Raw genomic sequence first — 13470 nt, 5'->3', positions numbered from 1 at the left:
ATCACTCTGCATTGTTACTCTATCCTTTTTTCTTTCTCTGCGGGCCACGGTCATTTTCTCCCCGCCCCTTCCTACTCTAGCGTTAGTCTTGCTACCAGATTGGCCTACGTAAGCGGAGCCGTGACTGGGAAGCGCCACGCGCGTGCGCGAGCTCATTCTGTGCTTCCAGCATCTTGGCCCCACCCGGTCTCCTCTGTCTGGAGCGCGCCCCGCCCACTTTTCCTCCTAGCACAGCGGGCTCGTACGCATCCCCGCCAGCCAACCCGCTGCAGGACCTGCGGCTCTAAGCCGGCATCTCCTTTCCTGCCCCTCCCCTCGCTTCCCGCGCCTGCCAGGCTCTCCTGCAGTCTTCTGCACGGTGCTTGCCAATGGAGCTGCCCACCAGCCAGTGCAAGAAAGTCAAGCTGAGCAACAAAGTGCAGAGTTGGGTGAGTAAGGCTGCTTTCCAGGGAGTAAGCCCCACTGACTATAATGAGGCTTACTTCTGAGTAGACAGGCATCGGATTAGGCTGCATTTCTGTGCACACTTTCCTGGGAGTAAGCCCCATTGACTGTAATGGACTTACTTCTGAGTAGACAGGCATGGGTTGGGCTGTTGGGCTGCAATTCTATACACACTTTCTTGGGAGTGAGTCCCATTGAATATAATGGGATTTACTTCTGAGTAAACAGGCATAGAATTGAGCTGCAATTGTATACACACTTTCCAGAGAGTAGGCCCCATTGAATATAATGGAACTTACTTCTGAGTAGACTGGCAAAGGATTGGGCTGTGAATCCAGGCTTTGGGGGTTCTTTGCCACTGCTGCCGCTGTTGCAGATTTTTCCATTGCAGCCAGGAAGAAAGAAGGAGAACAAAAAAAAATGGAGGGTGACGTGTCTGTTTCCTCTGCCTGCAGAAGAAGTCTGGCTTGGCTTGCAAAACCCTGCATGGTTGCTGATGTGTATTGTGTTGGTGGGGGGAGACTCCACCAGCTCAGGCACCCCAAATCTCAATGTTGTGCAAGATGTGCAGGCTAGGAAGGGGTGGTGTCTATGTATGTGGTGGTGAAGCCTGCAGGCTGCTTTGGCTGCAAATGCTTGTTCAGGGGCAAGATCACCTTTCAGTCTGGTGTGTTTCTTTTTTTGTATTGGCAATCCATCTCTAGTTTTTTAACCTTTCTATAAAGATGCTGTACTGCCTTTATGAATGAGATGGTGCTGCAGTTGCACTCCATTTAGTGCTGTAGCTCTGAGGAGCATTTGCTTTAACCTATTTCTGCTCAGCCCACAGGTGTACACATTTGATCCCTGTTGAGTATATGCACCATTGGGCAGAAATGGCTTAAAACAGTGGTTCTCAGCCAGTGGTGTAGCTAGAGGGGGTGCAAAGTACTAAGCCTCACTGAGGTGTTCAAACGACCCCTCCCCTCTGGAACCATTCCTGGCATGTATCTCAGTCTTGCTCCCTCCCCACCCAGAATGTCTCCAAAGGGGGGGGGGGGCTTTTGGATGCTGTGGTGAGACTCCCTGCAAAATTTAGTGCTTTGCACCCCCTTTAGCTATGCTACTGTTCCCGACCTATAGAAGCCCAGGGATCACTGAGGCAAAAATTGGACTCATGGACCCCCTCACCACCACCACCTACACACACAAAGAGATACAATTAAATTTTTTCATAGATTAGATGTTTATTAGAAATTTATTAGGTTTATTATTTATAGAGAAGACTTGTGGCTTGCCACTTTTATTGCCAGCTGTGGTTGTGGACAGTCCATTCTCCACCATCTCTGGTTGTTTGTGGAGGAGTGCATGCTCAGCAGATGCTGGAAGTGATAGAAGGCAATCTTTTTTTCTGGGATCTCACAGACCATTTCTCAGTGTCTCATGGATCACCTGTGGTTTACAGACCATGGGTTGGGAAACAGTGCTTTAAAAGTTCTGGCTGATAGACGAAGGCGACGGTGATGCAGAATAACTGTTCTGCCTCCTTCACCACCCCTTTTCTTCGCATCTGTTGGCGAAGGATAAGATTGGAATCTCTCAAGTGTACAATGTGACTATTCATCAATCCTGGGCAGCTAAACACTGAGGTTCTTTGTGGGCTGCTTGCTGAATGAGAGCACTGTTAAAAGCAGGAATGAACAAACTTGGGTTTTCATTGCAAAGGTGTTGACAGGTCAGTTTAAAGGATGGGGTAAAAGCTAAGAAATTGCCAGCTGCTGTGATTGGAAAAAAGGTCTTTGGTAGAAAGGATGTGGTGACTTGATGGTGGTGTAAAACAGCACATACTAAAACCAAGTACACACTAGTTCTTAGATACACTGTATAAAATTGTTCCCATTAATATACCACCCTTTCTTCAAGGAACTCAAGGATGTGTCCATGGCTCCCCCACCCTTTATCTGCAAGGATTCTGAGAGGTAGGTCAAGCTGAGAGATAGTGACTGGCCCAAGGTACGCTTAGTGACTAGGCAGAGACTAGAACCTGGGACATCTTGTTAAGAGTCTAATCCTCTTGCTAAGTATTCTACAGTGGCTGTCAGATAAAAAGTAAAAGCAATTTTTGAATTGAAAAAAGTAAATTTAGAAGTTTAAAGTTTAAAAGATTTGCTGTGAATTCTCCATGACTAATCTCATGAAAGCTTTTTTTAAAAAGTGCTAAACTTGTCCAGTGGTTGTGTGTTGTGGCAGTGTGTTAAATGTTCATGGTGAGGTCTAAAGTATGGCAAAGCTTATCATGTTTCAAGGACGACTGGGTTGTTGAGGATAAATAATGCAGAATTGTGCCTTTGCTTCATTTGTTTTAATGTTGTGGGTCTTTCGAGTTCTTTGACTTGCTGCTGTGAAGGAATTATTAACTAGGATTGGCACACTGGGCTTGTCACATTACTGTCAATTGAGCCCATATAGCTTGATTGCAGTCAGATATTGTCAGATACTCATTATAGGAGGAATGACATTTTATTACTGTTTCTTTGCTTTGTTTGCATTTAATTTTGAATTACATTTTGTAACTGTAGGCAGATCCTGGAAGATTAAAAGATCAAACAAGTTGTTGCATCTTATAGAAACATTTACCTAATAGTGTTTAAAAATTATAGTAATTGCATTAGTTTTTAAAATTTGTTTCACAACAATTACATTTTTGTTATTGCTAGGATTCCCTCCTAGCCTATTGACAATTAAAATATCTTTTTGTTCTAATACATTTTATGCTTTAAAAATATTAGATTTGTTAATATCCCTCTGGTCAGTTGACCCAATTTTATTCTAATGGATCAAATGTCTAACTCTAATTTTAAAGCCAGATTGCTGCTTGATAAAGGTCCTCTTGTTGCTTCTCTCACTATCTCTTTTTATCTGAAAGGAACGTGATCTGGTTAGTGCAAAAACAGGCAGCTAGAATTCTTGCTGTATTCACATCTTCCACATATGTTTTGGTAGGGTTTAAAGTCAGAAATTTCCTTAATCTAGTGAGATTCCCCCCTTCTCCACTTTATGGGATTAGATATCAGTTGGGGGAATATAATAAATCCCAATATTGCTTTCTCTTTGTTCTGCAGTTCCCTCCAAACGAGTCATGTTGGCCACGGGCATTGATTTGAAGGGTATCTGACTCTTGAATTGCATGATAAAATATTGTGTGTTTTACTTTAGTGACTACAAACCCTCCAGGGTGGTCTCTTGGCTTTCTGTACTATGTTGTGGAAGACCCCAAATCAGCTTCAAGCCTCCTTTCCTATAGTCCAGAGCTATTCAAACTTGGGCATCGTGACACCCCACCCTGACAGCCCTGACCTCTGCCCCCTTATGGGGCGGGGGCAGAGGGAAGGCAGTGATGCGATCACCTGGATCGTGTTGTGAAGGAGGGCTGCAGGGAATGGGATGTACTCACCATTCCCTGCAGCTGCCTTTAGAAGGCTGGGGAGCCCTGAAGATGCTCGCAGTCCTGGGGGATCATGTTGCTGCCTTCCCCCTACTGCTTCCCTCCCCTCCCCTGCAAGGACTTACTGCAGTCCTCAAACTCCCTGAGAGTTTGAAAAACGCAGCTATAGTCCCTTGACTGATTCCTCAGGTCCTCCAAAATAGGGATTTTCTGTTGAAGGTTCTGTTGTGGTCTTCTTTGAAAACTTGGAATATTGGTCGAGGGTGCTTTTCAATGAGGCTAGCTCTCCTACCATAAGTGGGTAAAGTGCATTCACCTAGCTTGTTCCTAGGGCTCACCCCTTGGCTTTAGCCCTCCAGTCAGATTTCAGAGATCCACCCCCAGCCTTGCATCACTACCTAAACCAGTGGCTCACAAACTTACTGTGGTCATGGCACCATGTTGTAGTGGCACTGCACACAAGAATCATGCAAGATCTTGGCCCAGCTAAGATGGTGGCACCCTGTCATGGTTGCGTTGTACATGAGAATTGTGTGAGATCTTGGCCTTCACTTTAAAGCATGGGTGTCAAAATCGTTTCACTTAGTGCAGTGTTTCTCAAACTGTGGGTTGGGACCCACCATGTGGGTCGTGAGCCAGTTTCAGGTGGGTCTTCATTTCAGTATTTTATTTTTAATATATTAAATGATGTTACCATGGTATGTGACTGCATTTGGAGAACTGTTACAGACCTGTACTTTGAACGGGCTACTCTGTATATGCTTTTAACAATGATAGTAAATGGGATTTACTCCTCGGTAAGTGTGGGTAGGATTGCAGCCTAGGATTGTTAAAAAGTTTCCTGCTTGATGATGTCACTTCTGGTCATGACATCACTTCTGATGGGTCCCAACAGATTCTCATTCTAAAAAGTGGGTCCTTGTGCTGAAAGTGTGAGAACCACTGACCTAGTGGGCCCAATAGCATTCATAGCATCTGCTGGAAGATGAAAGTGACATCAGGACGTGATGTCATTAAGCAGCTTATGGCCAGAAGTAACCACTTTGTTCTCGCATAGAAAATCAGTAGCTGCTAGTGAGAGAAGAAGAAATGTGCAAATCTTGACCGTATTATCAAGATATGGGGAAGTTCAAATATGGGTCAAATAAAAAACTTCTGGGGCTGCATTTGGCCCTCAGGTCTTATGTCTGACACCCATACTCTAAAGGATGTTCAATACTTTGCAGTTGAACTTTTTGACAGTTCTCATTACCATTGTATATTTTAAAAAAATCTTAGTGGGATCTAGGCATTTGACCAATCAAAAGAGATGTGGTCATGTAATTGTCTAGTATTTTTAAAGTATAGGGGAGATCCTGTATCTGTCTGCAGGTTCACCTACCTGCGGATTGGGTCCGTGGGGGCCCTCCTGCACACACCCTCTCCAGAGCCCAGCAGAGGCTGAGAATGTCTATCCGCAGTCTTTGCCGAACTCAAACCGAGCTCGACAGTGTAAAAAATGCTACTTCTAGTTTTTCCGTGAGCAGAGCTCTCCTCAGCTCCAGAAGGTGGGTGGAGGGGTTTGTCTGTATCCGTGGTTTCACTTAACTGCAGGGGTTCCGGATACAGGGCATGCTTGTATTAATTTTATTGTAACAAAAGAAATATATTTTAATCATCAACATGTTGATAGTTATGCTAGTTACAAAATGTTTATAAAACAGGGCAGTTAACTGTTTTAAAAACTGAGGAGTTCAGAAAACACTGAACTTTCTCATTTGCATTATTTTCTATAGCAGTGACTACTTGCTTGTACCAGTTGCTTATTGGGACAATAAGTGAGAATAAATATCAGAAATTTTTGTGCTAATGTGTGATTGCTGATAGGTGAAAATATGATAGCTTCATCATTTTTCAAGTGTTCAGCTACTCAGTGTTGGAGCACTGTGTTGCTGCTTTGTGCTTAGCAGACCTGATATAATTGTGGACAAAAGATAGTTTTATGTTTAGAAAAGGCACTAAGCTGATCTCTAGTATAAGAAACTTCTAAGGCAACTCTCCTCCCTCTAAGTTCTGTGCTCATGGGTAGAGAAAGGTCACAGTCCGACCACTGTTACTAAAAACACGTATCACATCAATATAAGACCAGAAACCTCGTAAAAGATAACTGAAATGTCACAAACTCCCCCCCACCCCACCCCAGCCTTTATTTTGAACTCTTACAACTGCAGGCATGCCCCCATATCCACAAAAAAGATCTACTGTCAATTTCCATGAAATAGGGAAATGGTTCAAAAGGGCATACGTATCAACAAATATCAGTGATTGTTGCAACGTAACCTTAATACAGGTGAGCGCAGCTTTGTAATACTTTAACCAGTGACACGCTGCATATGTGGCGATGCCGCTGGTCCCTGCATGCACCCCCCAAGCCTCCGAAGCCAAGGGATGCTCTGCTCCCCTCCAGAGGCTTTTCTGAGCCTCACAGAGGCAGCACGGGGATGCAGACTGCCTCTCTGAGGCTCAGAGTGCCAAAATTGCACGAGAGATGCAACTTCGGGTTTCCTTGCAAGTTGCGCAATTTGGGCATTCTGAGTGTTGGGAAGGCAGTGTGTGTCCCCGCGCTGCCTCTGTAAGGCACAGAAAAGCCTCTGGAGGCGAGGGGAGCACAGTTTCCCCTCAACTTCTGACTTTGTTTAGCGTCAAGCCTCGCTTGGCGATGGGGGTGTCAGTCTGCATCCCTGTCGTTAAACACATGACTCTACACTACAGTCAGTAACTTCTCCTTCCCCCCTCCCAAGTATTTTGGAAGTATTTTGGAAAAAGACCATATCGTCCGCATAAGAAGTACATCTGGTGTATTAAAAAGCTAACATTCAGTCTCCTTTGTTTCCTCCAGTTTGCTTTCTTGTTTAGCAGATAATCGACTTTTGGTATTTTTTAGTAAGCTTAATATTCTAACATTGTTGTTTTCAGGGAATGCAGAGAGCTACCAATGTCACCTATCAAGCCCACCATGTCAGTCGGAATAAGAGAGGCCAGGTGGTAGGGACTAGAAGTGGCTTTCGGGGCTGCACAGTTTGGTTAACAGGTACAATATTCTTGCTTTATTTATTTGCACCCTTTTCCCCACCCCCTTCCCCATCCTCTTAAAATGACAGCAGTGTCAGTAGGTGTTGGCTAGTGATTTGTCTGGCAAGCTCTTTAGCAGTACAGACTGTCTTCCAGTTTGGTGGCCTTCCACGGATGCTTCTTTTCTTCCCTTACTGCACCTTTGACCATAAAATAATGCTAACCTTCAGAGAAGGCCAAAATGCTTGCTGCTTATTCTACCAGGTAAACAGTATTAACTTGTTGGAAAGGGATAATAAATAGGTTTTATGTCTGTTTTAAATACAAGCAGGCCCCCCCCCCCCCGGAATCTGGTTCCTCCCTGCCCTCCCCCATGTCCATTGACATAGTTTAGAATCTTACCTGGGTGAAAATGATCTTCCTTACACAGGTCACTTTAAGCATTTAGGGTTCCCCCCATCTGCGGTTTCTGAATCTACGGAAGGGATCCTGGAACGGCTTCCCTGCAGATACGGGGTGGGGGGGGGCTTGCCTGCACAGGTTGAGTCTCATTATTCACAAGGGTTCCGTTCCCAGAACTCACATTAATGGCAAAAATCGCACTATAGCAAATCCAATTTTAAAACACAAAGTCCCTTTGCTCTGATTGAAAAACAGCCTTGCTGACCTTTGTGATGTTAAGATAGTCATTCAAATGACAATCCAACAATCAGTCACTCTCCAGGTGCTTAGAAAGGATTATCTTTCAGTTGTTTGGGGGAAGGGAGGAGAGAGAATGATTGATGGTTTGTCAGCTGGCTGCCCTCTCTAGCTATTGTAAAGGACTGTTTTCCTTTAAAGGGCTCTTCTCATCCTGTTGAGATAAAAATCTCTACAACGGTAAGAAAAGCATTTTAAAGGTGTGCATTTTTCCCCTTCTCCAGGGATCAGCACATTCCTTCTCATTTGCAGTGGCCATTTGTGTTGAGTCAAATCCGTGTATAACAAGGTTGAACCTGGTGCTGATTCCAAAAATGGCATCCGTTTTGCCCTTTCACGTCTAGCTTTGGAGATATAGTATAGCCTCTTTAGTGAATGATTCAAGCAGCTTCCTCATGAGGAAGCCATGGTGTAGGCTTCCTCATGAGGAAGCTGCTTGAACCATTCACTAAAGAGGCTATACTGTGTCTCCAGAACTAGACGTGATAGGGCAAAACGGATGCCATTTTTGGAACCAGCACCCCAAATATACCAGGAATTCATGTAACGTTTAAGGAAGCAAAATGTGTGTTGGCCTGTGTAATCCTTAAAAATAGTGAGTCATGATGAGCATCTATTCCCTGGTATATCTTTATTAAATTGAAAGTTGGAGCATTTAATAGTTACCTTTTAGCAAACTTCAAAATGGTAAATCTTAGTTTTAAAATACCACAGGAATGTTAAATTTTAACACAATATTGAAATGATATAGCTAAAGCTACAGTCTTCAGTTCAGTTGCTTGAAAATTTATTCCATTGAAATCAGTGAGGTTGACTTTGAAGTAATCTTACTTAGGATATTATTTCCATTCTTGTAAATATGGTAAACTAGGCAAGAATTTGTTATTTTTAAAAGTTGGTCTATCTGCTGTTTCTGTACTTTGGATCTATAGACCTGCAGAAATCATGTGTTGCATACATTGGCCAAATGAATGTGATTGCTTTTTTAAAATTAACTAATGTAGGTCTGTCCGGAGCTGGGAAGACAACAGTTAGCATGGCATTGGAGGAGTATCTCGTATGCCATGGCATTCCATGCTATACCTTAGATGGTGACAACATTCGACAAGGTCTCAATAAGAATCTCGGCTTCTCTCCAGAAGACAGGGAAGAAAATGTTCGCCGGATTGCTGAGGTTGCCAAATTGTTTGCAGATGCCGGCTTGGTGTGTATCACAAGCTTTATTTCTCCTTATGCCCAAGTGAGTATACGGTATTTTCTTTTGTGGTATTGAAATTATACTGTAACTTCTGGCTGCAGCCCCTCAGGTTGCATTACTTGTTGCTCTGCAGGATCGCCCAGTGTTCAGAAACAGCTTTTTAATGGTGTGTGAGGGTGACAGTGGAAAGGGTAGCCTTGAAAATAGTGGTAAGTGCACACTTGGAAACCTGTGCACAACCCCTTGAATGACCATTAGTTTCAGGTTGCAGTAAATGAAAATGAATGACAATGAAATAGAATTGTAGCCAATAAACCATCAGAAGCATAACATCAAGCTCAAATGGCATAAAAAACCTTTTGAAAAATAATTCTTGTGGATGTATTTTGAATGACTTTCAACCAAGTGACATTAATGTGCTCTTAAGTGTGTGCCTACTTATATTTAGTGTTTTGAATTAAGTTCTGCATGAATTAGGTCGCTTGGTATGTGTAGAGGTAAAGTCAATATAGTTTTGGGACTAGTGACTCATAAATATGGAGTCAGTTTGTGTTTGTTTTAAAATGTTTGTGTCCTGGCTTTCCTGTCCTGCAAGGGAAGTCATAGGTGTCTCATAATTCATTAAAATGCAATAACAAAATAATGTTTACTGGTGGGGCCTTCGTATCCTTGGATCAGGCTTAATGCGGGTCCCATGGACCCGCACTGAGCAAGATTCAGACCCCATGTACACCTACAAAGGGCACAGCTCCGGTCCTCTCTGGAGGGCTTTTTGAAGACCGCAGAGGCAGTGTGTGTCCGCCTGTTGCCTCTGCGGGCTTCAGAATGACCCAGAGAGTGAAAAAACACCACTTCTGGCTTCCCGAGGGAAACTGGAAGTGACATTTTTATGCCTTTTAAGACATTCTGAGGCCAGGGGAAGCCCCCAGAAGGGGCACAGCTCTGGTCCTCTTCAGAGGGCATGGGGGGGCCAAAATCGCAATTTTGCTTGTCTGTGATTTTCAGTATCCATGGGAATAAATCCCCTGCAGATACTCAGGCCCCACCTGTAATACAGAAAATATTAAAATAAGTATCTAAAGGGAATGTGGATGACCCCACAATTCCAAGGATTCTATCCACCTCCTGAGGCTAAACAAACAAAGTCATTTTTAGACTGTGAGCCTTTTAAGGACAGGGAGCCATTAGTCATTTGATTTTTCTCTGTTAACCGTTTTGTGATTTTTTAGTTGAAAAGTGGTATATAAATACTGTTAATAATAATAATCCAAAAGTACTAGACAGGCAGTTGCAGGAGGAACATCGATAAGAACATCTAAATTGGCGGCAAGAGTCTTGGAGGATGTGAGTGATTTTTATCTGTGAAGTGCCTTGGAAATTAGTCACAGTTGGCTTTGAGGGGTTCATCACATGCCTGTGAGGGCCCTGGAGTAATACGACTTGGACCATTTAAAACAGCTTCACTGGCTGTTGATGTGATAGTGGCAAGAAAGTATGCGTTCTTCACTGCTATTACCACCAGGGAATTGTCTCTAAAATGAACCCGTTGGACTTTTTGTGGGTTTTTAATGCACTGCCACTCTAGCAATTTGTTGCTTCATCACTTCAGATCCTCATAGAGCCTGGGAGTAGATTTCGCTCCATGGTAGTGTAGAGACTGCATGTCAAACATCTTGGTCAACTTCCTAATCCAGAGGTCAGCCGGGGCCTTGGGTAGATCACCAGTGGAAGTGGCAGGAAGGTCCCCCAGAGCTATCTATCTAAATCCCTAAGCCGCCACTGGTGGACCTTCCTAATAGGTCTCCCGCCCCCACAGAGATTAGAAGCTGTAGTATTCACTGGGACAAATACTTGGATGGAGAAATAAAATCATTCACTGCAATGCTGCCTCCTCCCCCCTGTAATATTTGGCTGTTGCAACATTTTGAAACCCGGAAGACAAAGCTAAGAGAGATTTGCCTAACTTGCTTCATTTAGCCAGGTCTTTGATGCAGTGCAGATCAGCCTCTTCATCCAGGACTAAATTCTGGCTGATGGTGGTTTTTATTATTGACTGATCTGGCATTTCATAGCGACAACTAGCGGGGTTGTACGCATCCCATTTACTGAGGAAACTCTCTTCCTGGATATCCGATTACTACATCATAGGCCCAGAACAAGCAGGCTTCAGGCCAAACAAGTCCACAATCGACCACTGTGTAATATTGTCCCACTTGATTTTCAAACGGGTGACTCAAAATAAATCTCAACTTTATGTGGCATTTCTGGACCTAAAGTCAGCTTTTGTTTCTATTGATAGAGACAAACTCTGGGAAAAAATTGAGAAGATGGGACTCGATAAAAGATTATTAGAATTAATTTGTGTCCTCCACCTAAATACCTCTTACCAAGTGAAATTATCTCCACAGGGTCATCTTTCAGCTTCAATCCCAATCAATAAGGGGGTCAAGCAGGGTTGTGTGCTGGCACCCATTTTGTTTATTCTTTTCATCAACGACTTGGCCCCCTTCCTAACAAAGTTTGACACACATTGTTCCAAATTGGTATCGGTGGACGTTCCCTTACTTTTATATGCTGATGACATGGCTCTAATCTCCCGTACAAAAATAGGCTTACGAAGACTGGTTAAAACCTGTATCGAATATCTTGCAACTAACTCTCTGCAGATAAATTATGAAAAGTCCAAAATAGTGGTTTTTGGGAACTCATGGAAACCGCAGTCTTGGCTTTTCAATGGAAAATTAATACAGCAGGTCAAGGAGTTCCAGTACCTTGGCCTTCGGTTTCATTATAAGCATTCCTGGTCCTCCCATCGTTTGATTGCAATTAATTCATCCAAACCAGCTGTCGAAGCCATAACTTGTTTTTTCTTTTCTTGGGGCAACTCATTTGTACCAGCTGCTTTGCAAGCTTTCAATGCCAAAGTCATACCTCAAATTTTATATGGCATCCCTGTATGGATGCCGGCATTGAATGATACAATTGAAAGGGTTCAATCTAAATTCCTTTACAAAATTTTTGGCTTACCGCATTGTGTTCCATATGCAGCATTCTGCCTGGAGTCAGGTCAACATAGATGGGAGCTACATGCATAGTCCAGTTTTTTAAAATACTGGGCCAAAGTCTTTTTCTGCTCTGGGCCAGAGTCTTTTTCTGCTCTGGGCCAGGCTATCTTAGAGATCGCCTACTCCCGTACAATCCGGCTCGTCCTCTCAGGTCATCAGAGAAGGCCTTTTTACGTGTGCCGCCGCCTAAAGAGGTACGTGGGACGGCGGCAAGAAATAGGGCCTTCTCAGTAGTGGCACCAGTGTTATGGAACTCCCTTCCCCTTGACTTGAGAATGGCTCCCTCCCTCGAGACCTTTTGGCGAGGCCTGAGGACCTTGTTGTTTACACAAGCCTTCTGACTCTATGGCCTTTTTTTACATCTTTTAGTTTTTTACAGGCGTGATTCCTCCTTGAACTGCTGTTTTATGCTCTTTTTATTCTGACTTTTATCTGATTACTGTTTTTATGGTTTCTCTTAATGTGTTTTTAATATGTTTTTATCTGTTAAATTATGTTTTAATCTGTTTTGTTTTTTTAATATGTTGTAAGCCGCCCTGGGTCCCTTTGGGGAGAAGGGCGGGATAAAAATAAAGTTATTTGTTGTTGTTGTTGTTGTTGTTGTTGTTGTTATTTTCAGGGCTGATCATGATTTGCTGCTAAAGGGGCTGTTGGCCGATCCAATGATAGCTCCTTGCCTAGCCCTATTCTATAAAAAACTCAACAGATGGGACTTGAGGTTGATCTACAAGGGGCTCCTCTCCTGAGGTTATTATCAGGCTTATGACAGCCAGACTACATGACATAGAGAAGCAAGAAATTTTAGACGCAGCACAAAAAAAAGTTTCTTGTTGAATTTCCAACTTAAAATTACATTTGGTCAATGACCAAAATATCTGTCCCTCCTAATATGCTCTCCGGAGAGGAGGGCTTTCAACAACAACAACAACAACAATAATAGTAATAATAATAATAATGATTTATTTTTATTATTTTTATTATTATTATTATTATTATTATTATTATTATTATTATTATTATTATTAACAACAGGTAATTATATACCGCCTTTCTTGGTCTTTATTCAAGACTTTATTCAAGGCGGTTTACATAGGCAGGCTTTATTTAAATCCCTTATTAAATAGGGATTTTTACAATTGAAAGAAGGTTCTTTCTTTCAAGAACCACTACATTCAGGTGTTTCATTCCGATCTGGCTTCACATTCTGGCCTCCATCCTCCCACGCTCAGAGCAGATGGAAATAGCTCGGCTTCAGCTTGTCAGCTGCTTCAAGGTCGCGCGGTGCCGGTGGCCTCGAACTGGCGACCTTGTGGATGTTATCTTCAGGCAGACGGAGGCTCTACCCTCTAGACCAGACCTCCTGCCCACCCTCCAGGCTTTCACCCTGGTATGTTGTAGTGTGTCCCCCTCTAATGATCTACTTGGTAGATTTAGAAATGCCTCCAGGGGGAAATGTTTGTGTAACTGCTTCTTAGGCGAAGTAGAATCATCTATACACGTTACGCTGCGCTGTCCTAAATATCAAGCGCTAAGAGATCAATTTCTCTCTCCCTTGCTCAATGCTAAAACAGGGCATTCAGAGAATACTA

General features: G+C 43.1%; 1 protein-coding gene across 1 annotated transcript in view; it reads left to right on the top strand.

Annotated features, from left to right (window-relative positions):
* Nucleotides 1-288: 288 nt before the first annotated feature.
* Nucleotides 289-13470, top strand: part of PAPSS1 (3'-phosphoadenosine 5'-phosphosulfate synthase 1) — a 55824-nt gene continuing 42642 nt past the window's right edge. The window contains exons 1-3 of the mRNA XM_066631855.1: nucleotides 289-428; nucleotides 6824-6938; nucleotides 8623-8858. Of these exons, the coding sequence (XP_066487952.1) occupies nucleotides 369-428; nucleotides 6824-6938; nucleotides 8623-8858 (411 nt within the window). The 5' untranslated portion in view covers nucleotides 289-368. The remainder of the gene's footprint in view (nucleotides 429-6823; nucleotides 6939-8622; nucleotides 8859-13470) is intronic.

Source organism: Tiliqua scincoides, chromosome 6 (assembly GCF_035046505.1).
Source record: "Tiliqua scincoides isolate rTilSci1 chromosome 6, rTilSci1.hap2, whole genome shotgun sequence".
NCBI classification, from domain to species: domain Eukaryota; kingdom Metazoa; phylum Chordata; class Lepidosauria; order Squamata; family Scincidae; genus Tiliqua; species Tiliqua scincoides.
Note: the sequence above shows the minus strand (reverse complement) of the source record. Positions and strands in the feature narration are given on the sequence as shown.